Source organism: Onychostruthus taczanowskii, unplaced genomic scaffold (assembly GCF_017590055.1).
Source record: "Onychostruthus taczanowskii isolate IOZ18803 unplaced genomic scaffold, ASM1759005v1 scaffold25, whole genome shotgun sequence".
Taxonomy (NCBI): domain Eukaryota; kingdom Metazoa; phylum Chordata; class Aves; order Passeriformes; family Passeridae; genus Onychostruthus; species Onychostruthus taczanowskii.
The window spans coordinates 5,323,881-5,349,699 of NW_024499796.1; the positions used below are offsets into that span (position 1 = coordinate 5,323,881).

The window sequence follows — 25,819 nt, forward strand, 5'->3', positions numbered from 1 at the left end:
AGGTTGGTTCTTGGCTCAGTACTCATCCATGTACATTAACCCATAAAAACCAAGCAAGTGCTACTTTATTTTACTCTTTTTTTCCTGAGGAGCCAAGGGCGTTCAGTGGTCTCTGGTGTCTTCCTCTGCAGCAGTTCCTTGCAGACAGCAGGTCCTGCTCTTTGGTGAAACTGTAAACACTGTGATACCATTTGGGCTCTGTTAGCTCATTATAGCTGGGTCTGACTTTGCAGAAACACACTTTCTAAATTGAAGTCAAGTCTAGAATGACACCATTATTGCACTCAATGGTTTTCCAGTTATATACTTACTTAGTGAGTTTGGAGATCTATTTATGGAAAGCAGATTTGTTCTGTTCCTCTCCTCAGATTGGACAAGGGCCAGCATATTTCATCCTCCAGGTGACAACCATAAAGGTACAAGAGTAACTCTGGGAGGGGCAGTCAGAGGGGCATGATGAAGTACCTCAGTGGCAGTGTGCAATCCTGTCCTGAAGCATCCCAGGAGTTCTTAGTGCCTGGAATCTTTCAGTTCTGGGTTCCTCTGGGCTGCACAGAACAGCCGTGGAACGCAGCTGCCACCGCCTGGCAGAGCCACTGTGCCAGCAGCAGGGATTCCCCAAGGACACTGCGCCCTGTCCTTGGTTCTGTGGGTGTTCTCATCCTTCACTGGCAAGGGATTGGGATCAGGGAACCTTCCCTGGACACCTGCCCAGTGCTAGCTGAAGCATAAACCCATCCCTGCAGCCACAAGCAGAACACTTGCACAGCTACAGCTGCGAGTTTTAACCCCAGTGCTCCTACATAGTGGGGAAGAAAACATGGACTTCTCACTCCTTGAACAACCTTCAGTAACTCTGGTAATGGATTACACTTCATGCCCTCAGCTCACACCTCACACATACTGGAGAATTTTCCTATTGCAAAAGCAATTTCCAGCAGTGTGTGTCACTGACACAGGAACATTTTGGTTGGAACACTCCAGGCTGAACCAGTCCTTCTACACAGAAAATACCAGCCAAAACAGCAACTTGAGTAACAAAGTTCAGATTTCCCAGTTCTTGCCACCTTGTGCCTTTTTTCCTCCCCTTAAAACTACTCCAAAACACATGAGTGTTCCACACTTGGCAGAGGGGTATGTGTTAGGGAGGGGTGTGAATGCCCCCCCTGAGAGTCCACTCTGGTCTGGGCACAGGAAATACTCTGCACATCAACAGAGACTTGGATGAATCATGGAATATACAGGCTCTTTCTGTCCCCCTGCTTGAGACCACTCCCCATAGTTTTTAAAGCAAAACAAGACACTATTAGTGACATTTCTGTGCCACATCCAGAGCCAGGAGTGTAAAACAAATTATCTGTTCTCAGCAGCAGCCTTGGGACTGATTTCTGGCTTCCAACCACAATGAAGACAGATTAATTTGATTCAAATTTGGATGTAAGCACACTGCAGCATGGGCCTAACTGGAGAGCACAGGGGAAACTTACTGGCTAGAAGGTCTTGGAAGGTAAAAATGGGCAGAAGGACATCAAGTCTGAGTGAAAAAGGGACAATAGATCTGCAGTCAGCAGAGCACTTCATCACTTCCAACTGCCCAAAGCAGCCAAATTTAGTCTGTGCAGTCACCCTCAGCCCTCACACTGACATTGGAACACTCGTGCTCCCAACATCATCCACTGTCCAGGACAGCACTCACTGCCACCGTGACTCTGCACGCAGAGCAGACAAAAGTGATTCTGCACCTGCACATTCCTGGAGAAAACATTTGAATAACTCATGTTAGAGTTGTCTCAATATAGTTTTAGAATTTGTTCCCAGGTTCATGCAGTGTTTTATAGGCTCTTAAAGTGATTTACTGACAGATGTGAAGGCTGCTTTATTCAGAGTGAACAGTTCAACACAACTTTACATTTTGCCATTTACTACAGAAATGATACAAAACCTCCAGATACCAGAGCAGGTAAGTACAAAAATGCAGAACACCCAGACTTCTCTGGATTTGTTGATAAAACAAAATAAACCCCCAAACCACCACAATTTCTGCCTTCTTCCCTCCTTTCTTCTAAGGGTTTTCCTTTCAAAGCAGCTATTACATTGCACATGTGTATGTCCTCACTTCCTCTATCCATTCAGTAACCAAACAGACCCTGGATACTGCAGGGAATCAAAGGCTCCATGGAGGAGGTTCAACATCAACCTGAACTACAACCTTTCAAAAAAAAAACTCCTGTTGATCAGATAGTACATGAAATTATCTAAAATCCTTTTCTACATCCCTTTTCCAAAGGTTCCTTTTCCACCTTCTGTCTCTCCTAAGCCAGGATGACACCAATGGCCCAGTGACAGTCACTTTTGCAGGACATGGCACTCTCCAGGTTCAGGACTAGTCACTGAGCTCCAGGTCATACTCAGGATAGAGCTGTTTTGTAGTGACCCCTCGGATAACAGCTAGGGAATAAAGAAACAGCATTGCTTTCATTAAACAAAGATCAGGTGAGTCAGAAATGTGGTGTTTTCCTCCCCTAATTATCCCATAGCCAAGAAACCCAAGGTTTTGCAGCTGTGCCTCACGCTTGCCCAAACACTTTTTTTAAAGTGAAGAATCTGTAACACAAGCTTTGCCAGCACATCCCATAGCAAAGAAACCCAAGGTTTTGCAGCTTGCCCAAACACTTTTTTTAAAGTGAAGAATCTGTAACACAAGCTTTGCCTCCATGGTAGCAGTTTCTTTCTGTGTGTGTATGAAAACACTGACTAAGAAGGTCTTGAACAGCTTTCCCTTCCTTACCTAGCTTGCCCAGAAGCATCTGCCCAGCATCTTTGATTTCATTGTACTCATGGAGCAGAGAGATGTGCTTGTCCAGTTCCTCCAGGCTGTAGCCCCTGTAAAACAACACCAGAAAGGTCACAAATGGCACAGAGGGACTGGGGCTTCCTGCTGCTGTGGGACATACCCAAGCCTGGCACCTCAAAAGCAGAGACTGAACACACCTAAGTGCAGCTGCTGCAAGTCCTAAACATGAAAGCTCTAAACAAGCTCAAGAAAGCCAATGCACCCAAGTTCTGAGAATCCAGTAGAAACAGGAGTAAGCTGTGGTGAATTCCATTGATCTGTATCTCTAATCTGTATATAGGGAAAAAATTAAGAATTGTAGATTCATTTAGGATGAAAAAGACCTCAAAGAGCATCAAGTCCAACCTGTGGCTAAGCACCACCATATGAACTAAACCAGAGCACTGAGTGCCACATCCAGTCATCTCCTGAACACCTCCAGGGACCATGACTCCATCACCTCCCTGGCCAGCCCAGTCCAATGTTTAATCACCCTTGCAGCAAAGAAATTCCTCCTGATGTCCAACCTGAAGTTCCCCTGGCACAGCCTGAGGCCATTTCCTCTTGTTCTGTAGCTAGAAGGTTTGTTTATCCTTGAGGATAAATGAAAAGGGGTTCTGGAACAGCCTCTGTTGTTTTACCACTTCCATCCTATGCACTACACTGAAAATATCAGTCTTTCGCAACAAATAACAAATGGCTAAAATTATCTGCTCCCAGTAAACACATAATTACCTCAGGAACACCCAGGCTAAAACAAAAATCCTCTTATGCAAGCTCCTAGTAAAACTTGTTTTGTTTTGCCACATGAAGTGGAAAGAATTCCCATCACTTACAACACTGTAACCAACATTGCACCACACCAACAATGGCATCACAGAAGGTCAGCTCTCAGCTCCAATTCCTGGATCACATTTTATTTTAAAACCAAAAATAATTAAGGCATCAAGTAAACACTGAGCTTGCCAAGGACGTACTCTGACAATAATTGTGCAATTTCCTGGTCTAGAGCGAGGTCTTTCTGTTTCAGCTCTTTGATTTCACTCTGCAAGGTTTCTTCACTGGCTCCATTAGGCTGGAAGGACTTGGGAGATGGGATCTGGAGAATACAGAAGACACACAGCAGGAAACTCAGCTCTGGGTAAGATGCTACAATGCCGGAGTAGGAGTTGGAAAATAGTGTATATACCACTGAATAAAAGAGGAGAAAAGGAAAAAAAACATCCCCAGGGCAGGGAGGGGGTGTTCAACTAAATTGTGGATCAGTTTATATAACGCTAGCCTGCTCCATATCACATCTAACCGCACTTTCGCGAGCTACAGTGTAAAGTGAAAATAAATAATTAAAACCCACAATGTGCCTTTCAGGAGAAACTCCCAGCACGACACAGCGCAAACCGCGGTGCCGGCGCGACCCCGGGGAACCCTCCGGGAAAAGCCCTCCCCACCGGGCCGGGCTGAGCCCGCGCAGCACTCACCGGGGCCCGGAATCCGGCCGTGCCGCTCCGCCGGCCGCCGCCCGCGACCCTGGCAAAGCAGAGGGCGCCGCGTCAGGGGCCGGTACCGCCGCCTCGGCGGGGGCACGGCCCGGGAGGGGAGGGGCAGCGGGGAACCGGCTCCTACCTCCTGGGCAGGGCCCGCGGCGGCGGGTGGCGGGGCGGGCTAAGGCCCGCGCTCGGCGGGGCCCGCTCGGCCAGGGCTGAGGGCTCCGCGCTCACTGAGCCTCGGGGCTGCCGCCACACCGGAGAGCTGCGGTCCCCACCACAGAGCACGCCGGGAGTTGTAGTTCCCCCGCCACAGAGCACGCTAGGAGTTGTAGTCGTGCCGCCGAGCGGCACGCCGGGAGTTGTAGTCCTCTGCTGGGCTCGATCGTGGTGGGGCTGCAGGTGACATTGGGTGTGGCAGGACACAATTGTCCCCCAATGGCCGCAGCCGAGGTGGTGACATGTGGTGCTCCAGAGACACCTCAGCACCGCGGCTCAGCTGGGACGGGGCCTCAGGGGTGTCTCGGGGTCACTCACACAGAATCACTGAATCAATCTGGTTCGAAAAATCACCCCTGTGATCGAGCACCACCATGCCAACCAGACCACGGCACTGGGTGCCACGTCCAGTCTTTACTCTTGAGCACCCCTGCAATGTTGTTTTTGCAAAGTGAGCACTGCCCACGCCCCTGCTTGTCCCTGTGTTCCGCCGGGCCACCGCAGCTCCCTCGGGCCCGGCCCCCCGAGTCCCGCGCAGAGGCTCGGACAGCGCTGGAGGCCCCGTCCCGCCGCAGGGAGCCGTGTCCCTGTGAGCGCCGTGTCTCGGAGCCGGGGCTGCCCGAGCCTCAGGTGCTGCCGCGCTTGGAAGGTCAAAGGATTTGGGATCACACACAGCGACCCTGTCGCCTGCGCTGCGCGCGGGACCAGCGCTCGGACACCACAGGGCGGAACGCGAGGCCGCTGTGCGGGACGCGCCCCGCAAAGGCGAGGGGAGCGGGGCTGGCCCCTCCCGGCGTTTGCTCTGGGCTGTCGGGTCACTACAGGAGCGGGACAGAGCCGGGTGTCACACGGGGCCCGGCGTGTCCCGGAGCGGGTGTGTCCCGGCGGGGCCGGGCAGTCCCGCGGTGTCACCCCGGGGTGTCCCGGGGCGGAGCGGGGCCGGCCGGGGGCGGAGCCGCCGCCGCCCCCGCCGCTCCTGGCGGGCTGACGTGGCCCGGGCGCGGGGCGGACATGGCGGACGGCAGCAGGCAGAGCCGGTTGGCCGCGGCCAAGAAGAAGGTGAGGGGCCGGGGGTCCGGGCAGGACGGGACACGGCACGACGGAGCTGGGGGCGGCTGCGTACCGCGAGCCCCGCGCGGGCCGGACCCCGGGCCGGGCCGAGCGCGGCCTCCCCCGNTTCTCGGCGGGCGGCCGGGGCGAGGCCGGGCCTGGGTGGCTGCGGTGCTGTGAGGGTTGCCCGGGCTGGCGTGCGGGTGTCGTGTCCCCCGCGCCTTCCTTCCTCCTCCCCCCCCGCCTTCCTTTTTTTCCCTGTTTTTCCCCGTATTTTTTCCTTCGGGGCGGCCCGGCTGCCTGCGTCCCGGCGGGATGCGCTCCTGTGTCAAAGTCACGGGAACGGGAAAGTGTCCTGGAGCAGTTCAGGCTTCCATTTTGAAATCCTACCAATAATGGGATCCTCCTTCGTCCTTCTCCATCCCCCGCTGCCCCGCCGTGCCCTGCCCGGGCTGTGCGGGCCGGGGGTGCCGTTATTTGCATAAACAACTGCCGGGACCGGCCGCTCTGGGGCTCGGGAGTGCAGGAATTGCACAGAAATGCCGGCAGTCCTGGCGGGATTCGAGTTACATCTTATCAGACCCGCACTTCCTGGGCGAAGTGGATGCGATTAAAAATAATTTGTAGATTGTTTCTCGCCTTAGTTCGCAGTTGTTGCAGTGTCTGCTGTGGGGATAGCAACTGTCTTTCATAAAATCTTTCATGGCGTGGAAGATTTAACTGTCAGGCAGTGTTTTCTCACTTTGCATGTAGGATTAATTGCCCTTTATTAATTTTGCCTTATTGCTCTTACTTATAACCCTGAAAGTCCCCCAAACCAGTGCTTTTAATCTCCTTTCAGTTGCACTATGGAGTATGAAACAATTTCCCAGGAACAGCATTGGCTGTAAACAGAAGTTGAATGTTTACAACTCTTGTCATAAATCCTTGGTCTTAACTTTAGCCTTCTCTGGGCTTATTTTGATTCCTGTTTTTCCCCCCAAAAAACTGATTTCATGGAAGAACATTCCTCTTATCCTTATACTTGATCTGTATTTTTACCAGTGAAGTTAGATTTTGAGGGTTTTTTGGGGTTATAGAGGGCATATTCTTTTTGGACTTCAGATTCATCTTCTTCTGTTCACAGCTGAAGGAATATCAGCAGAAGAACAGCCCTGGAGCAACTGCAGGAACTAAGAAAAAACGCAAAACTAAAGAAGGCAGCAGACCTGCGACTCCCACCACCGATGACCAGCAGCCTGCAGAGAATGTGAGTGTCTCATTCTTTCTCTCAAATCTCTTTGGTTTTCTGTACAATCTGACCGAAGCTGGAAGTGCTGGGGTAAGAGCTGAGTGCTGTAGGTGCTGTGTGAGGTGTGCTGCAGCAGTTGGCAGCTGCCTGTTCTGCAGGGTGCAGCTGGCACCGGAGTCTGTCCGACGGTGCCCTGGGTGTGCCCAGAGCTGCTGGGCTGAGCGAGGCGTGTGGTCCTCACTGCTGTTCGAGGCTGCTTCCTTGGCTGCCTTGGATTGATGTTTTCTCTCTGTCCTTCTCTGAGCCGTTTCTCTTTCCCCTTTTCTTTCGCCTCCTGTAGATTCAGAACATTCTGAAGGTGCTGGTGTCAGACCTTAACCGCTCCAATGGGGTAGCCATACCCTCATTGGACAAGAGGAAGGTGAGGCAGTGCTTGTGTCCCTCGCAGTGACTTGCTCTCCCTCCTGCATGCTTCTGGTTCTGCTCACACGGAGCTCCATCTCCGGGATGGAGCCTTGTCCTCACGTATCCATTGTCAGTTGCTTCAGTTTTGTTGCTGTTTTTATTAACATGGAGCTCTTTGTTACCATTGCTTGTTAAGTGCTTGTTTCCTTCTGGTTTGTGTCAAAGTTAACACGTCAAAAAGTGAGCCTTGTCAAAAAGTCTTTCTTGAGACAGCTGAGCTTGGAGGAAAACAGGAATTTGGGGTGAGGCAATAAACTAATTTATAACAGCTGAGGAAAACTGCACTAGGAAGAGGTAGTGATTCCTTATTCTGTATTTCTCCTGCTCTGAGTGTCATTGCTTTGTTTCCTGAGCTTGGTTTCTGAAGGGCATGTTTCTGCTCATCTCCAGGCAAACAGCTGCACTGGCTGGTTATTCCAGCCACCCTTTATGACAGGCAATGGAGCTGGCACAGGTGATGTACAGTCTGGCAAGTAGCAGGGGTGTAAATATGCTTAGGCAGGAAGTCAGATACTTCAAAGACAGGCATGTACAGGCTTCAGCGTCTTCACATTGCCAAGATCCTGAAGAGGAAAGGGCAGGAAGTATGCCAAGAAACAAGAGAAAGGTGTTCAGGAGCATATATGAACAAACAGCCTTTTATAAACACTTACTTTCAGACAGTTTATTTAAAATAAGGCCCAAACTGTGATAGGAACTCAGTGAAGTCAAATTTTGTAGCTGAGAATGTTCTTCCAGTTTTGTTGTACCAAAGCTCTGCTTTTCATTTTCACTTGCATCATTTTGGTAGCTTATTTCCCTACCATTGTTCCAATGTAGTTGTCATAAAGTAGCTCATTGTCATAAAGTAGCTCATTGTTATATTTAATGCATATCCGTGGGTCTCCAGCAATAAATATAACTACAGTAATCACATGGGGTACCTGACAGATGACGTGAAACCTGAAAGGTGGAATGGAATTCCCTCTGAATTCCCTTTTTATCCTTTTTTCCTTTATTTTTCTTTTGTGTGATAGTATGTCTGACACACAGAGTTCCACCAGCTGGACTGTGTTGTGCAGGTTCTGTACCAGCAGAATTCGAGTGATGTGAAGACACCCTGCCAGCTTTGGGGTACTGGGTGTGCCTCAGAAAACTTGTGTTGTGACTGAAGTGTCACTGTAGTCCTGGGAACTGTTTTCAGTTAATATTTGTAAGCTCAGAGTAAGTTAAATATTGGAAAAAGAGACTTGTTTCCCACTGGAGGGGGAGATGAAGATAGGTGGTCCAGTGCTGTTGCTGAGGTGACACCTAGCCTTGCAGTGAAGGCCTACCTGTGTCTACAGTTTTAGTCATGTTCTGCAAAGGGAGAATTTATTCCTCTATTCATTGTTTCCCTTTTTGTTTTTTCCTCTTTTCTTCAGAGATACAGTTTGATCTTATTGGTTATTACCAAATTTTTGGACTGTTGTGCCTGGGATTTTAGGAATTATTTGAAAACTAATCTTTAACTACAGTATGTAATGAAAGAACAATTTTTCATTCCAGTTGCTGTCTTGTAAAAATCCTGAGTCAGGAAAATGCTGTTTAGAACTTGATGCTAATAGGGCAGAAAAGCTGATCATTGGCAGCTGAGCTGCTGCTGTCATTGGTGTCTCATGTGAGGCAGAGCCCTCCCTTCTCTCTCACTTCAGCTTTCTTGGCTCTGAAACAGAGGAAAACCAGCAAAGTCAAAGCCTTTGTGTGAAAGCAAATGGATCCTACTACATGCTAAGCTGAGCAGAATTACTGACTTTTATTCTACATTATTGGAATGTCACAAAGCATAATTTCCATATAAGTGTTTGGCATCTAATGCTTTCTGTTTCCAACAAATTCAATTGTTCAAATAGTTTTGGGTTTTTTTGACAGTTTATTACAAAACTGCTCCTTGTGAGGAAAGGAGGAAGGAGTTCTTGTGGTTAAGGAACATTACTGGTTTCTGCATCTTGGAAGTATTAGGCAGAAAGAATGTTCTGATCAGAAGAAATTATCATTTTGAGATGCACTGGGGAATTAATTCTTCCTGTCCCTCTGATGTTTATATTGATGACTGTGTGGTTGATAAAGGTGACCTTTAGCTGGAAGAAGTGAGGGAGTTCCTGACCTTCCTAATAAGCACCTAACATATCTTGCTCCTTCAGAGCATCAGTACCTGTCCTGCTAAAAAGAAATCCAGAAAATTCTTGTTTTCCCTTTGTAGTCTTCCAGCTTAGTACCTTCATTAAATCTGCCTCCACTGTTGCTGTTTTAACCTTGCTGCTGGATTAGTGAGTGAAGTACTGAGCAGGTAAACAGGGATTGTCAAGAGAGAGGGATTTCTTGGTTCCTTTGAAGTGCCAAGAAGGAAGTAGCTGAAGCAAGAGGGAACTCTTCCAGGTGGAGTTGCAGAGAGAGTTGCAGTATATTGGTGGGGCTGAATGCTGAGATTATCTCTTTTGTTTTGTTGTGTTTTTAAGTGATGACTTACTAGAGCTGGATGATGAAATCAATCAAATTGCTGTGAAACACAAGAGCACTGCTGGACCTCTGTGGCTCTAGTGCTGTGCAAGGAGATGGAGTGGGTCAGTGCAGTGTGGCTTCGTAGAGGGGGCTGCAGATGCCATCCATGCTCCCACAGAGGCTGGATGAGAACTTGCTGTCCAGAAATAGTTTTTTGGCGCTTCTCTTTTCTATTTAGATTCTCTAGTCATGGGATCCATGGCTGCAGCAGGGCCACAGGCACCTGCTCCCATCCACCCTCCCTCTGGCCTGTTCATAAATGTCCTGTTTCTAAACTGGTGGGTCATGGCATGCCACAAATTTCACCGAGTTCTAGACAGAGCACTTGAGTCTGACTAACCCATTTTTCAAGTAGTCACTCCCTTTTCTTTTCCATCTTCATTTGCATACAGTGATCTGTGTTTTCCCCAGGAATACCTCGAAGGTGGTGCTTTTCAAAGCACAGTGACATTTGGCTTTGCCCTTACTTGATTTTTGGTTAATCTTTTGCAGTGAATCTCATGTGTGAACTTAGAGTTTGGATAATGCTATTGCCCTGTGTTAAAAAAGGGGAGTTGGATTGTGGGACACTGGCTCTTTATGGAAGGATACACTCTGGGACAGTGTTTGTCTGTGGTTGATGCAGCCACCTCTTTGCTCTGGGGAGAACACAGGTTCCCTTCCACATGTTTCTTAATGGCTGCTCACATCTGTCTGGTTTTCACAGGCAGGCCACAAGGTGATGTGTTGTTGTGTGTGTTGGTTCATTTTGCATGAAGGCTGTAATCCTGTGCTGTGTTTTGTGACAGGCATACTTTGACAGTGATGTTGCCACTCGTAGTGCTGGACAGCTTGCTCCCGATGTCCCCGTGCTATCTAACAGCAACAGCCTCCCTAGTTGTGATTCTGTTCTGCCTGCTCCTGAGAGCATGCAGCTGACACAGGTTTGTGACTTACCATCAATACTGCCATTGAACCATTGAGTATTGGTTAGTGATGCCACATTAGTGTAGAGAAAGGTGACCTTTATAAATATATGACTAGTTCAGGTTTTCTCCTGTTAAAAATACTACATTCTCCACTATCCATGCAGGCATCATCTGTCTGTGAGAGCAGAGGGAGTGCTAGCATGCACATGGCCCTGCAGCTTCCAAAGCTGTCTTCCTTCCCCTTCTCTCCTATTTCATTAGCTGAAAGTACCCTTAATAAGACAGGTCTCCAGTCCAATCAGTCTGTATTTCCTTTTACTAATTAAAGATTCAGCTGTAGTTTTTTTCAGCAAAGTGTTGATTATCCTTAAATAGGAAGTGTTGATATCCTTAAACAGGATAGCAGACATAAAGCCTGATACATTTGAATTTCTCTATTCCAGACTTACACCACTCAGAAATGATGTGTAAGCCAGGGCTGAGTTGGTGGTTTTAAGTTCATCTTCCTTTGGGAAGCAGTAATTACAGGAGCTGTGAAACTTGAGCCCAGGTGTAATCAAGTCTTAGTGACACATTCATAAGTGACTCCCATCTTCTACAAGCTTACAAGTTTTTATGTTTTAATCCACAGATGAATGAAGCTGAGGATCATAAAAATGCTTTGGAAGAGAACAGGTGAGCAGCTTTGCAACAGGATCCCAACAAATTATGGTTTTATTCCTGCCCCAGTGCTGTGCTGATTTGGGCAGCTCTCTGGCAGAGGTTTTCATTGCCAGGTCTTTGTTTCCAGGTCTTTCTCATCAACAGAGGGTCTCCGTCAGTTGTCTGAGCAACTCAATGGCCTGGTTTCCCAGGTACTCCTTTTCATCCATTTGTCCCACTAATGCTCTTGGTGTTTGATGTGGAACTTTAAGCAGACAGCTCAAGGAAACACTCTTCAATCTCAGAGATGTCTGCAGCCATCCTACTAACCAATGTGATACTTAAACATTGAGGAGCAAAAAATCCTGGTTTAGGAATTTAAGATTTCAGCAGTAGGAAGAAAAGCAGAGTGGGATGAATGAATTGTAGTATTCATGGAAAGATGTACTCTTGATTTACTGGAAAAGAATATGAAGTCAGTCTGAATAATTCACATCAGCTTGTCACAGGGGCAGCCAGTGTCTATCCTGAGCCAGAAAAGTGTTTTCTGTGCCTGTGTGTGGTTGTTTGAAGTGACAGGTGCTATAAGGAGTGTTACACTTACAATGGGATCTTACCTAATAGTGATTTGCTTTGAGGACTAAAACTGACTTACTTGATTTACTTCTAGTCTACGTCGTATGTGAATGGAGAAAGTGCTGTTTCTTCCACAAATATTAAGGAAATGGAAGTAAGTTCTCAGTCTGTCATGTTTTTTATTTTTCTTATTTGCTGCTGTTGATCACTTGTTTGGATTCTGTGCTTACAGCAGTGTTAGTGAGGCCTAACTGAATGCACAGATCACATACATCACTGTGTAGTGTCAGCTGGGGCTGTAATTGGGCAGTTGTGATCACAGCAGTCAGAGGCAGTTATTAGACATGTTCCCAGTTTGGGCACTGGGGATAATCTGGCTTCCATGCAACTGCAGTTCTTATTCCTGATTCACTTTTATGTCAAAATGAGGCCTCAGCAGAAAGGGATAAAATAGGTTGACATCCCAGCTGCTTTTGTTCAAACCACAGATTTTGTTTTGTTTGGAGAATCTGATTATATCAAATTTTGGTAATGATTTATTTTTCTGTCCTTTTTAATTATTGCTTTTTTCCTTCCCTCCTCCTCTTCTGCTCCTTCCTTTTTCTCCTATATGCATGTGCCCGTCAGACACGTTACCAGGAGCTGGCAGTAGCCCTGGATTCCAGCAATCTAACTAACAAACAGCTCGTTACAAAGATAGAGGAATTGGTAAGAAACAATCCAACCAACCAGTCTGGCATTGTCTTTGCTGCTCTCCACGCTCTCTGGGTGTCTGCAAGGTTACGGGTTCCTCATGGTGCCACAAGGAAGGCTGCTTAACAGCACTTTGCACGGAACAAACGGGCTGGGTGGAAAACCTGTGAGAGGATCAAAGCCTGAGGCCTCTTGTGAGTGTGGTGGCTCATCTGAGGAAGCAGAAACAGAGTTTTGTTGTTTCCATTTAAGTGTGCTCTGTTGATCTCCTCACACTGTCCCTGGATGATAAGCATCCTCATAAAACAGCTATTTCTGGTCCTGGTCTGAATCCTTGAAATACAGAATTCTGGTGCTGGCAGCAGTGTGAAAACCTGTTTCTGCAGGTGGTGATGCTGTTCTAAATATATCAGCAGAGTGGGAGCAATAGGTCCAAGAGAGCCTGGGGCTGTTTTCTGATCATATCCTCAGCTTCTCTTGGCACAATGAATGAACTGCTTTGTCCTGTGGCTTGCATGGATTCCTGCTGCTGCTTTTCAGCCTTCAGCCTTAACACTGCAAAAAATGCAACTAAGTGGATCTGTTCCAGACTGAAAAGAGCCTTTCTTGTGTGAAATACTTTTCCCCCATTTTGTTTCTCTCTAAAACTACACTTTCCCCAAAGTTCAGCATTTCCCAGTGTACCCCATGACTCCCCTCTTTTTGTTTGATTTTTGGTTTTGGGTTATTTTTGTTCTGTTCTTTTTGTGTTTTAGTTGGGCTGCAGAGGTACAGTGCATTGCCCACCCAGGATTCTCATTGTTTGTCAGCTTTTCTGTTTGTCTGGAACTCTGTAGGGCCTTTGCTGCATTTGTGCTCTTGCCTTTGCTTTTCCTGGTTGTGTGCTGCCATTGCTAAAATCAAAACCTCATCACCTTTCCATCTGCAGCCATGTTTCAAAATGCACTGAGGTAGTAGTGGTAATAAAGAAACACCTTGGCAATAGTCATCATTTGGGAAGAGGAAAAAAATACTAATTATGTAGTTACTTAGAGGTATCTGTGAGAAAACTGCCAAGGGGACAAGAGCAGCAAAGGGCAAACAGGGTTTGGTGGCAGCCTGGGCAGCCTTTGTCCCCTTCACACCTACAGATGCACTTTGTGCAGTCACAGATCTCCAGTGTTTCACCCATAAGACTGAAATTGGCTGGGACAGAATTATCCCTTTCCTTGCATCTGGCTTCAGCTCTGTCTCATACCACCTTGGTGGGAGCCTGCCAACCTACGTGCAGCTCTGCATGACTTGGCCAGTTGTTAACTGGGATAGAGGTCTAAGGAATCACTTAAAGGAAAGCACTTTTGCTTTGGGATTTAGGTATTTGTCTTTTAATAAAAGCATTTTTGCTGATTTTCCTAACAGCAGTTTGACTGTGATTAATTGAATAGATGTGGGATATTGCAAGTTTAAACTGAAGTTGCTGGATGCTCAGATAGGAACATGGAGTGAGGGGTGTCAGCAGAGGTATTGGAGGAGAACTGTGATAATGTACTGGACAATGAAAAACATATCACATGTATTAGTGAAGGGAGCCCCAAATCTCTTACTTCTAATAGCTAAGATGAACTTCCTAGTCTTCTACAGAAATGGAAATTCTCCTTGCATTAACTGGGCATATATCCTACTTCATCAAAGTGAAAATGTGTTTCAGTATGAGAATATTTTCTCTTAATATTGGTGCATCAATTTTCTTCCATAGAAACAGCAGAACCAAGAAGCAGTGAATCAACTGGAGAAGGTAAAGTGTGTCCTATTTTTGGATAGATACAGAAATAGGTATCTGTTTCTCTGAGGAGTAGAAAACACAATGGATTGTGGCACAAGAGTGCATGATCTTGTCTTGTGTTAGATTCAGTTTTATTTGTAGCATAAGGTTTAATATTTTGACTTCACGAGCTGGGCCTGACAGGCAGCATTCTGATTTTGACCAAAGCTAATATTGAAATGCTCAAGTTGCAGGAGTGCAGTGGGGGCAGGAGGTTACAGTTCAGGCCCTTGCCAGGAGCTTCCCTTCCAACACTGCCACGTGTCTGCTGCAGTGATTGCACTGTGCTGTTGCTGCTGGTCTGGGATGGAAAAATGATTAAGTAGATTAAATAATGGAAGATTAAGTGTGCCTTTAAAAATATTGGCATCATTTAGATGCTAGAAATAGCACCAATTAATTCCTGCTTTTTTAGTTTGATGTAAAACAAGGGTTAACTATCTGCATGTTTGTGCTGACCAAGCATTATTTGCTTCTACAGGAAAAGAAGGAGTTTGAACAGAAATTTTCTAAAGAGCAAGCAGCACTGAGGGAACAGTTACAGGTAATGCAGAGCCTCCCTTACAGTAATATCACCTGACTTCTGCTGTTTTGTGGATTACTGAGCACTCATAGTCCTTATCCTGGAAGGCAGAAGTCCATTCCTTTGGCAAAACTGTGAGTGTCAGCCAGACTGTACTTAACTGCAAGAGCGAACTCTTGTCAGTCCTTTTGTGACAACAGTGATGTTGCAGTGGCAAGCAAAGAAGTTTTGTGCTGAGCTGATTTTCCTTTCCCAAAGGTTCATATCCAGACTATTGGAATTCTCGTTTCTGAGAAGTCTGAGCTGCAGACAGCCCTTGGCCATACTCAGCAGGCTGCACGGCAGAAGTCAGGTACGTGACTGTCTCTGCAGCTCAGGCTGGTGCTTGAACTGTGGATGTCAAGTCACAAGCACGACAGTTGTTGGCAGCCAGCTCACAGCATTCCCTGACCTCTCTGTGAGCAGCCTTTGGCACTGGCACTGCTGCTGTCATCGTAGCTGCCCCCAGATGGGAGCATGTTGGTCTCATGGCAGCTGAGGTTCTTTTGTGCATCACTAAAGCCTTGTCAGTTCTGTTGGGCCTGGTGACTACCCCAGACCGTTCCTTTCTAATTCTTTTAAAACTTGGTTTCCCTTTTCTGCCCTGCCTCCCACACAGCTGTCATGTTAATCTAGGTCTTAGCCAAGCTTTTTATTCTGAACTACATTTGAGCAATTTATTCTAATAGGAAAAAAAAAAAAACCAAAACCCAAACAACATACTTCCTTTGTTCTGCAAAGGAAGTTTCATCATCTCCCTCTAAAAGTGAGGCAGGTAGTTAGAGAGAGCTGTGCTCCCAGGGCTGTTAGTGAATCACCTGTGGAGCCAGGAGCAGAGCCAGCTCTGCTGATTTACAGTTCTGTGCTGCCTGAAGAGCTTGTTGACAAAGTAGAAAGTGCTGTTCAGCCAGTTCCAAAACGCTCTTTGTGGTCTAGCCTCGACTGACTGTGCTCTGACTTGTCCAGGAGAAGCTGAAAGCCTTGCTGCCCGTTTACATTCGTCTCGCCAGCGAGTCTCGGAGCTGGAGCGCACTTTGTCCTCCATCTCCATGCAGCAGAAGCAGTCAGAGAAGGTAAAAGTCACCTCTGTTTATGCTTAACCAGCAGCTCTGCCTTTGGCTGTTTGCTTATTACTACACTGCTGCAAAGTCTGCAGTCCCTGCTTGGAGAAGAGGCAGAAATGAACCTTGTTAATTGTTAATTAAACTTTAAAAGCGCTGTATTCCCCACGATCAAGGCAAACTTCATTCAAGTTTCTGTGACTAATCATGTGGTCCAGCTGGTGTCCTCAAACCTGGCACCTCACTTCATTAGTCTGGCAGCTCCACACAAGAGAGACACCTTGTCCCAGAAATCTCCATCAAGCACACACTTCAGTATTGTCTTTAATCCAGTTTGCAGAAATACTTGAGCATCACACTTGAAAAGACTGAGCAGACTTATTCCTGGAAAATTCAGGAGGTTCTAAGCAAACCTGTCCTGAAGTTTTTGCCAAAGTTATGACCTTTTCTGTTTTAGCTGATGTGTTAAAGGTGAAATGAAGTATTTATTTAATACCTTATCTGTTTGGCTGAAGTCTGTAGATGAATCAATAATTTCCTTTTTCTCCAGCATAATAAAGAGTTAGTGAAGGAGCGAGACAACCTGAAACTGGAACTGTACAAACGAAGGTAAGTCCCTTCTGCTCATTTCTGCAGAGGAGCCCCAAACAACAAGTGGGGGCTCTTCTGCAGAAAGAAAAGACCACAGGTGGTGACTTGGGAGGCTGGATATTAAACTAAAAAAAAAATGTAGTCACTAGATGTGATGTTTCTCTGATTCCAGCTGCCAGGAAACATTGGTTTGTAGATCTTTGACCTGGACATCAGCAGACCCAGAGCCACTTTAATTTTTTGTCTGTTTTAGCAAAAGTAGCGAGGAAATAAAACAGCAGAATTCAGAGCTGTCAGAGAAGGTTCACTCCCTGGTGTCGCAGAACTCAGCTATGAAATTGGATGTGGAAGATTTGCAGAAGAAATTGGAAATGGCTGAACTGATGATTCAACAGGTGAGGGCAGAGGACACTGATGACACTGCCATACTTCCTTCTGAGAGAGGGGGCAAGACTTAACTCCTGGCTTTAAAGGAAGGCATGAAATCTCATCAAGACATCCTCCTAGGAAAAAACTTTCGGCAAGGCCTCAGTGGAACAGAAAAGTTTGTATTCCTTAAGGTGTTGGAGCTGTAAATTGATTGAAAAGCACACATTGTTTGACAAGCAATGTCATATTAGTCTGCTAAAACTGTTGTACAGTGAGAGAGGGTGAAATGTGGAAATACAGTGACTTTTCTGATTGTGTCTGTTCAGGATTTGGTTATTTAGTTCTGCAGTCTCACTGAGTAACCAGCTGAGTAGGAGTAGTGTTTGTACCCACCAGTGGAAGGTGGTGAATTGGACAGTGGCAGCTTGAAGTGAGCTGGGGAAAGAATGCATGGAGCCAGCTGTTAGCAGGTCAGAGAGCAAGTTTGGTGTAACCCTGAGCCTGGGAGGGAAGAAAATGCCCTTTTTTTAATTCTTAGAGACTGTGTCTTAAGTTACCCTTGAAATTAAGCCAACTGCTGCTCTTCTGGGAAAAGTCCTGTGCCTCAGCTGAACCAGCCTTGCTGCTCAGTCCACTGACATGCTCCAGACACTGGCTTTAAATTCCTGACATGTCTGACAACATTTAAGGTCACAGCCTTTTATACCATCTGATATGTCTGTATAATGCAGACTCTGGAAATGCAGAAAATTTCTGAGCCAAAGTTTGATTGAATCCTATTTTCTTAATTAAAAAAATAACAAATGTAAAACTGGTAGGGAGGAGCTGCCCAGTTCAGCCTGTTTTATAGGACTAAAGTCTCAGCTTTTTGGTTTTAATCCCCCTATTTTTTTCACACTGAACTTCACTATGAGTTGGAGCACTTTAAAGAATTATAGAAGGTTACAACATGGATCATGTGGCAGGTTACTCTCAGGGGGAAAGGCTGTGCAGGAATTGAATATTAACATTTTGCCTCAACTTTGTGATTTTTTTAACAGTTCTCAAGCCAGGGAGGGAGTCTGGATGCAAACCAGCAGCTACAGATGGCTCTGGAGGAGAAGGCAAGCATGGAAACCCAGATAGCTCAGGTAAGAGGTGGTATGAAATATGATCCAAATCTTGATGTCTGCTTTTGGGGCAGAAAAATGTAGTCTGAGCTTTGCACTAACACTGATTTCTTCAAGTTTTATCCCTTAAACCAAATTTTTTTAGCCAATATGATGTTGCTTGATTTTGTTTTGAACAGCTCTCAGAGTCACTCCACCAGCTGCAGGCAGAAAGAGATCAGTATGTGGAGAAGCTGAGGGAGGAGGGGAGCGTTTGGCAGCAGCGGGTGCAGCAGCTCTCCGAGCAGGTAACCCCTGGGCAGCATCCCAGCTCTGGGCAAACACAGGCAGCAGGAAATGCCCCATGAACATTGTTGTAATTCTCATTGGTGTGGCCTTGCAGGTCCACACAATGGCAGAGGAGAAGGAGAAACACATGGCCAAAATTCAGGAGCTGGAAGACAATGTTACAGAGCTGCTGAGCACATCAGGTAGGGCTTCCAAAGTGGGGCTTCCCACTGCAGGGTAACTCTGTCCTGCTGTACAGATGCTTCTGCACAGGAGGTGCAAGTAGGTCTGATGCTGGGAAGGCAGATGGAGACCAGGTGACCCCAAGAATCCTTTTCTCCTGGGAAACAGGAGAACAAGTTAACTCCTGCAATGAATGGACCAGCAGCCTGGTTATGTCTGTAGTACTGGCCTGACTGTACTGTCAGCCTCCCTGGCCCAGGAGTTTGGGAAGGCAGGATGCTCCTGCTAGGGCTGTGAGGGAGTCACAGACAGCAGGATGCTATGATTGGGTTTGGGGTAGGTTTGCTCTTTGTTCCTCTCAGTGCTTTGCACTGAGGATTGGGTGCTACAGCTGCTGATCCCTTCTGGATCACAGAGCCCTATGGGCTGGGGTGTGCTGTGTGTATCCAGCAGGGATATGTCTCACCCAGCCATTTTCCCTGTGACTGAGCCCCCTTCTGACTGCGTTTCCTCAGCAGTGAAGCCCATGGATATCGAGCCTCCCTCCCCGCCGGGGCCCACGGCAGCTGAGCTCAGTCTGCAGGAGGAGATGCAGCGGCTGCAGCAGGAGAAGGAGGAGCTGCAGGGGCAGTACCAGGCCCAGGTCCGGGACAACGAGCAGCTGAGCCACCTCAACCGGGAGCAGGAGGAGCGGCTGCTGGAGCTGGAGAAGACCGTGCAGCGCTACAGCGAGGAGGCTGTGGACAGGCAGCAGATCCTGGAGGACATGCAGAGTGACAAGGCCACAATCAGTAGGGCACTGAGCCAGAACCGGGATCTGAAGGAGCAGCTGGCTGAGCTGCAGAATGGGTTTGTCAAACTGGTAGGTCTCTTCCGTGCATCCTTTCCCACTGCTTCCCTCACTGGTGCCATCCTTTTGTAGCGCAGATGTGAAAAACTGGCAGCAGCATTATCCCTGTCTTACCTTCTGAGACTGTGGCTGCTCCATCCTTTGATACATAGTGCCATTCCAGGAGGTTCCTTCCAGTTCCTCACTCCCCCACGTGCTCTAGCAGATGAACCAGTATCTTTGTCCAGAACTGTTTCCATGTCCTTCTCATCCCCTGGCAGTCAGGCTGTTTTTGTCCCTGGGTATTCCTCCTGCCCTTTTACCTGAAGATACCCATTTCCTGTTCCCTTGTATTTGCCCATGAGGAAGTTCTGAACAGTATTCTCTTCTGCTGGTGTCATTCTTGCCCATCCTAGAGCTGAGTCCTTACTCTTGCTTTGCTTCTGGGGCCCTAGCAGTCTGACACATGGTCTAGCTGTTAGGTTTTTTTCCTTTAGTCCTTTTTGAACTCCCTGTTTTTGAATGTCTGTGGCTCTCTTTGGGATATTCATACCACCCATCTGCTTTGGAGCTGACAGGCTGCATGATGTGCCAGGCCTCTTCTTGGCACTGTCCCAGCACCAATTCCCCTGTCTCTTTCCTTGTTCTTCTCCCATCTTCTGAACCTTTCTTTAAGCTATTTACTGCCCTAAACAGTCAATTTATGTCCCTCAGTCCAGAAAAACACAAGGGATGGCACCCTGTTGTACTGGGAACTAACGTGGTGTACTGAGAGCCTGCTTCATGGTGGCTGGGGCAATTTCCTTACACAGTTGTGTTTGTCTTGCAGACAAATGAAAACATGGAGGTTACAAGTGCCCTACAGTCAGAGCAGCACGTAAAGAAGGAGCTGGCCAAGAAGCTTGGGCAGCTGCAGGAGAACCTGGCGGAGCTCAAGGAGACGGTGAGCACCAGCAGTGGGATGGCAGGGCTGGATTGTGCAAATTGCTGGCAACTTCCCAGACAGTGATGGAAGGATGGACATGGGTATTGTAAAGATCCAGCTGGGAGCCTTCCCCTATCATCTGCTGCCTGATGTGGGGGACCAGCATGTGGGGGCAGATGGTGGCTGTCTGCCTGGTTGGTGTCTTTGGGGCAATGTTGACAGTTTGGATCATGTCACACGGATCAGCTTTTCAGGCAGAAAGGGTTTGATGTGGTTTGACCTTGTTCTCTCAGCTGGAGCTGAAGACACAGGAGGCCCGTGGCCTGCAGGAGCAGCGGGACCAGTGCTACAGCCACCTGCAGCAGTACACCCTGGCCTTCCAGCAGCTGGCTGCCGAGAAGGACGAACTGCACAAGCAGTTCCTGCTTCAGACACAGCTCATGGATCGCCTGCAGCACGAGGAGGTCCAGGGGAAGGTGACAGTGGAAATGCACCTGAAAGAGCTGCAGCAGACAAAGGTAACAGTAACAAGGACAAGTGGAAAGATGGGAGGTCATCAGTAAGGGAGAGGTTTGGTCGATCCCTTCCACCCTGGGCTGTGATGCTGTAATTACACCCTGTGCCATACAGATGAGTTGTACCCATCAGGAGCAAAGTGCTGCTTGTGTGTTTGTGTGTGGTGCTACTGCCTGAAGATGGAGTGACTGTTTGCAGTCTGGCTTGTGCAGGTTTTTGTGATCCTCTGTTTCTCTCTTGCAGGAAAGTCTAGAAGCCGTAGCCAAGGAAAATAAAGAGCTGCAGGCCCAGATCAGTCAGCTGGCAGCAGAAATGGACGGCAGGATTTTGCACCAACTGGAGGGTGAGTGGCTGCATCAGTGAGAGGCAGAGCTGGGGTCTCTGCAGCATTGCCTCCTTGTTCACCTTCCTTCTTTTACAGAAGGCGATGAAGCAATGACTGAAGAAATCCAAAAACCTTCTCTTGTGATCCCAGAGAAGTTTGAAAGCCATGAAGAAATGGTGAGTCTTAATGGGTAGAAAAGCCTTTGATTTTAGTTCTAAACAAATATCTAGAAAAGGAAACCAGTTAAATTGCAGAGAGGTTTATCATCTGTTATCCTACCAGCTGAGTGTAGTCATGAGGGAAATGCAACAGTTCCTTGTGCATAGCAGCAAAGCCAAGACTACTGCAGCATCCTTGCAAAACAGGCTGGAAGTCTGGCAGTGGTTTCCTTACAATGACAACTCAGCTGGCAGAGCAGCTCTTTAATGGGGCTTTGATGATGATGTTCTTTTTAGTTTGGAAGGCAATTTGGAAATGGTGTCAAATATCTACAAGATTTATCTGCAAGTACAGTCATAATACTGCAGTCAAATAGCTCTCAAGGGATCCAGTTTTTAACCTGCACTAATTGGGAATGAGAAGAGGCAGTAGCTGCTGCCTGGCTTAGTTCCAGGGCAGTCACACAGTTCTTTGGTTTCACACCCGTAAATAAAATGGGGTAAAATGTTACTCTGTCCTGAGATGCACCATAGATCCTGCTGAACATAGGGGAAGCACTAATGTCCACACTCTGAAATTCTTCTTAGGTCACTTTCGTGACCTCTGCCATGTCCCAAGTGGAGCAGGAGCGAGAAGATCTGAGGAAGCAGCTGGCTGCTCAGAGGCAGCAGTGCAGAACCCTCCTGCAGCAAATCACAGCTCTTAGGCAGGAGCAGCAACATCACGTAATGCTGGATGGAGGTAAAGTCTCAGTACAGTTTGGGGACAGTGTGACCATGACATGCTGGGCCAGCTGGCTGTGGCTGCTCTGAGACAGACCTTTGGGTCTGTGAGTGCACCCTGCCCCAGGAGAAACTGTAAATGGCACACATCCCTTCCAGGCTCCATTATGGATACTGTTCCAGTGGAGGTTCACGAGGCTTTGAAAACTGCCATGGACAAGCTACAGGTAAGCAAAGCATCTGGTGCTTTTTCAGCCCTATTACACTGCTCAGCCAGACTAGGATCCAGTGCACACAAACACAACACAAACAGATTGTAGGGGAATAAGCAGCAGATGTCCGTAAAAAGATGCTCCATCCTAAAAAACCTGCTCACTGCTTGGTTGTAAAGGAGCAGGATTTGTTCTCCAGGCTCAGACCAGTGTCAGGGGGGTGTTTTGTTTAGCACAGGTGTTGTCTGTGTGTGAGCAGCCCAGGTGACTGACCCCACCCCGTGTGCAGGTGCGTTTCACAGAGCTGATGCGTGAGAAGGCTGACCTGAAGGAGCGGCTGGAGGAGCTGGAGCACCGCTGCATCCAGCTGTCCGGAGAGACCGACACCATTGGTACGTTCAGGCAGCACCAGCACAGGTAGAGCTTGCTCAGTGCCTTATTTATGTGGGGAACAGAAGGTCCCAAACAGCTTTTGGAGCAGGAGCCCTCAAACTACCAAGCCTTCCCTGTCTCCTACTGCTGCCTAACTGGGCTAGGTCTCCACTCCAGGCCTGGATTTCCTGGGTCCTCGTGCCTCATACCTCACTATGGGGCTTGTACCCCGATCTTGCAGACACTCCTGAGGCTTCTCTTGTGTTCCAGGGGAGTACATTGCACTGTACCAGAGTCAAAGGGCTATCCTCAAACAGCGGCACCAGGAGAAGGAGGAGTATATCAGCAGGTTGGCTCAGGATAAGGAAGAAATGAAGGCAAGGACTCTTTTCTGTGGCACTACTCCAGGCAGGGTGGGCCTGGGGAGTCCAAACCTTTGTGTGTTCATTTGCTAATTCTCTGACAGGAGTAGGACTGCAAACTGCAGCAGTGTGTTTGTGTGCATGTTTCACGGGCTTTCCTTTACTTTGGTGCAGATGAAACTACTGGAACTGCAGGACTTAGTGATGCGCCTAGTCAGGGAAAGAAATGAATGGTACAGCAAGTATGTAGCAGCTGCTCAGAACCCAGAGGCGCTGGCAAGCCAGACTGAAGGTGTGCTTCCAGCAGAGAGGCGCATTGAGCTCAACGCCACCGATGGAGCAGGTAAGCTGCAGCCAGGACAAGCTCTGAGCAGGGGGAACAGCCCTGCTCTCAGCCGTGTGTGGAGGGAGGAGTTACCTGCCTGCCCTGTGTGTGCTCCCTGCAGGGTTACGAGAGGTGAATCTGTCGGATGAAGCAGAACAAGAGGCTGCTGTTCATCAATCCGGTTTCCCCGGTGCTGACAGTAAAGCTGCTCAGCCAAACCAAGAGGACCCCACGGCAAAGCAAATAATGCAGCTTCTCAGAGAAATCCAGAACCCTCAGGAGAGGCTGGGCTCCCTGCTGGAAAACCCATGCATTCCCTTCTTCTACCGTGCTGATGAGAACGATGAGGTCAAAATCATGGTAGTTTAAGAGGTGCTATATCTTACTGACAGCAACTTTCTGTGGGCCTGAAAGGACTTGATGGACTCGTATGTGCCCACACCTCTGCTCAGTGCCCTTGGTGAGAACAAGTTCCTAAAGACATCAGTAAAGAGAGATAGTATCAGATGGAACTCAAGCATCAGACCTCATCTTCTCTTTCTCTTTCCTCTGTTACTCGGTGTGGACTACAGGCAGACTGTTAACTCATCCTGGGAGGCAGCTGGTGCTGCCACATCACCTAGGCCAGGCCCAGACTGGGGGCAAAGGGAGTCCATGACTTTTGGCAAAATTACTTAATCCCTTGTCCCAGACTCTGCTGTCACAGGAGCTTCATACGGTTCTGATCCATCACACATGCCTGTCATCAGCCCAGTTCTTCCAGGGCTCCCAGAGTAACTAACTGTTCTGGAATGGACTCTTTGGACTCTCTGCAGGTTGGGTTTGTTTTCATACGACTTATCCTAAACTCCCCTTTGCTGCTGCAGCCCTGCCTCTTGCACCTGTATTTCAGAACATCAGCCCCCAGCAAGCAGATCTGGCCACACAGCCCTGTCTGTTCTCAGTGCCAGGGGAAGGGACCGATGGGAGCCTTGAGGGGTCTTTTGGTTACTTGACAAAGCTTTATGTGATTCTTGGGAGTGGGGTGGAATGTAACTGCACTTTGAAGGATGATGTGTTTCACTTGTATGTGTCTGAAGGTTTTATTTATTTTAAGAAATGGGAGAAATTAAGTAAAAGGAAACCACTTAATAAACATGCTTCATTTTGAATTTCTGGACTTTAGGGGTTCTAGTTCTCCATCCCTGAACTTTCCTCTTCTCCTATTTTGGTAAGGATTACAGGAGATGAGTGGAAACCAAGAGCCCATGGCCCATGTTTAAGGTCCTGGCCCTGCCTTGAAGCCATAGCCCTGATTCTAGGAGAAAATCATGGCTATGAGGAGGAGAGTGCTCCCTGAAACAGCAGCAGAACAAATGTGGGTGTGGAAGTTTATGCCATGTGAACTGCATGTGGATATCCTGCAACTGAATCTGCCTTCAGGCAAGAGCTGCCTGTTCTTAGGATGGGTGGTGTCAGCAGTGGAGTTTTGAGGCAAACCACAGGGGAGGTTAAAGGGACCCGATCACTGGAGCTGTGTAATCAAACACAGGAGTTTGGGATGCTGTTCCACCCTGTTACCTTCTGAGATACAAGGCAGAAGCACAGGAACACAGATTTGAGTCTGTTCAACAGCAGAGACTGTGCTGTGTGAACCATCAGGGGAAGCTGAACCATCAGCTGGTTTCTGAACTCCTTTCATTCAAATGGCACAAGTGATGTCAGTCTCTCCTCAGCACGAGTGACTGGGCTCCCCAGAGCATGGGGTATGTACATTCTGTATCTGTGTAAAATGCTGTATATTCCTTGAAGAGAGACTAAGCCTGTTCAGTGTTTACAGCTGCTCAGGCTATTCATAAATCTGTATCATAACTAAAAGGGGAAGGGCTGTGATTTAAGACAGAGTATTACTGTAAAAGGAATAAATAGCTATTGGGTGTTTACTCTAGACCTGTGAAGAAAACAAGACCAGTGAAGGAGGTCTGTGGTCTGTTGCAGAGGTGACCTAACCCTGTTACAAATTTGCTTTCTGAATAAACTTATTCAGAGGGGCACTGACTAGAGGCATTTCTTTTGCACAGACCACCTTGAAATTTGTCCAGAAAAAGAGAAGAATGAATTCTTTATTGAAAGCACCTGCCCTGACAGTGATGTTGTTTTCACTGAGCTTTCATGAATGTTTTCTGTACAGACTGCTGACAAGCCTGAGAGGTGGCTCTTGGCTAGCATTTAATACAATTTCTGGCTTCAGATTATTTTTTACCCTGCCCCCTTTCAGGAGTGATTCCTGGACCTTCACTCAATGTCCACTTGCTGTGCTCCACAAGCACTCCAGGCAAAAATCCCTTTTAAGAAACAATTTGTGTGCAAACTCCCAGCTCTTGTCTGCCTCGTCTCTGAAGCACCTCCACACAATTCCTTCTGCACAGGGATTTACCTTTGTGCACCTGACAAGCTGTTTCACTCCAGTGTGAAACACTCAGTGCTGATGCAGATCTGCTCCACCTTCCCTAGCAGTGACAGCCCCTG

The 25,819-nt window shown here is 47.6% G+C and overlaps 2 protein-coding genes across 8 annotated transcripts; one reads left to right on the top strand and one right to left on the bottom strand.

Annotated features, from left to right (window-relative positions):
- Positions 1–1,851: 1,851 nt before the first annotated feature.
- Positions 1,852–4,912, bottom strand: SWI5 (SWI5 homologous recombination repair protein). The gene is made up of 6 exons (XM_041406702.1): positions 4,855–4,912; positions 4,457–4,811; positions 4,312–4,360; positions 3,811–3,932; positions 2,789–2,883; positions 1,852–2,448 (listed from the first exon to the last, which is right to left on the bottom strand). The coding sequence occupies exons 1-6, from the start codon at positions 4,910–4,912 to the stop codon at positions 2,384–2,386; spliced, it is 744 nt and encodes a 247-aa protein (XP_041262636.1). The 3' UTR covers positions 1,852–2,383.
- A 553-nt stretch (positions 4,913–5,465) lies between these two features.
- On the top strand, positions 5,466–24,446 carry GOLGA2 (golgin A2). 7 transcript variants are annotated; one of them, XM_041406610.1, is made up of 28 exons: positions 5,466–5,595; positions 6,713–6,835; positions 7,158–7,238; positions 10,591–10,725; positions 11,342–11,385; positions 11,501–11,564; positions 12,023–12,082; positions 12,556–12,636; positions 14,357–14,395; positions 14,904–14,966; positions 15,204–15,297; positions 15,951–16,057; positions 16,596–16,654; positions 16,890–17,031; positions 18,046–18,135; positions 18,294–18,401; positions 18,497–18,584; positions 19,080–19,426; positions 20,223–20,336; positions 20,612–20,836; positions 21,078–21,177; positions 21,256–21,335; positions 21,906–22,059; positions 22,200–22,267; positions 22,542–22,644; positions 22,895–23,001; positions 23,161–23,329; positions 23,433–24,446. In XM_041406610.1, exons 1-28 carry the CDS (start codon positions 5,548–5,550, stop codon positions 23,678–23,680), a joined length of 3,141 nt encoding a protein of 1,046 aa, XP_041262544.1. In that variant the 5' UTR covers positions 5,466–5,547; the 3' UTR covers positions 23,681–24,446. The 7 variants fall into 7 exon arrangements, with proteins under 7 accessions (XP_041262544.1, XP_041262545.1, XP_041262547.1 ...); XM_041406611.1 differs by having other exon boundaries at positions 21,259–21,335; XM_041406613.1 differs by having other exon boundaries at positions 19,083–19,426.
- Positions 24,447–25,819: the final 1,373 nt, after the last annotated feature.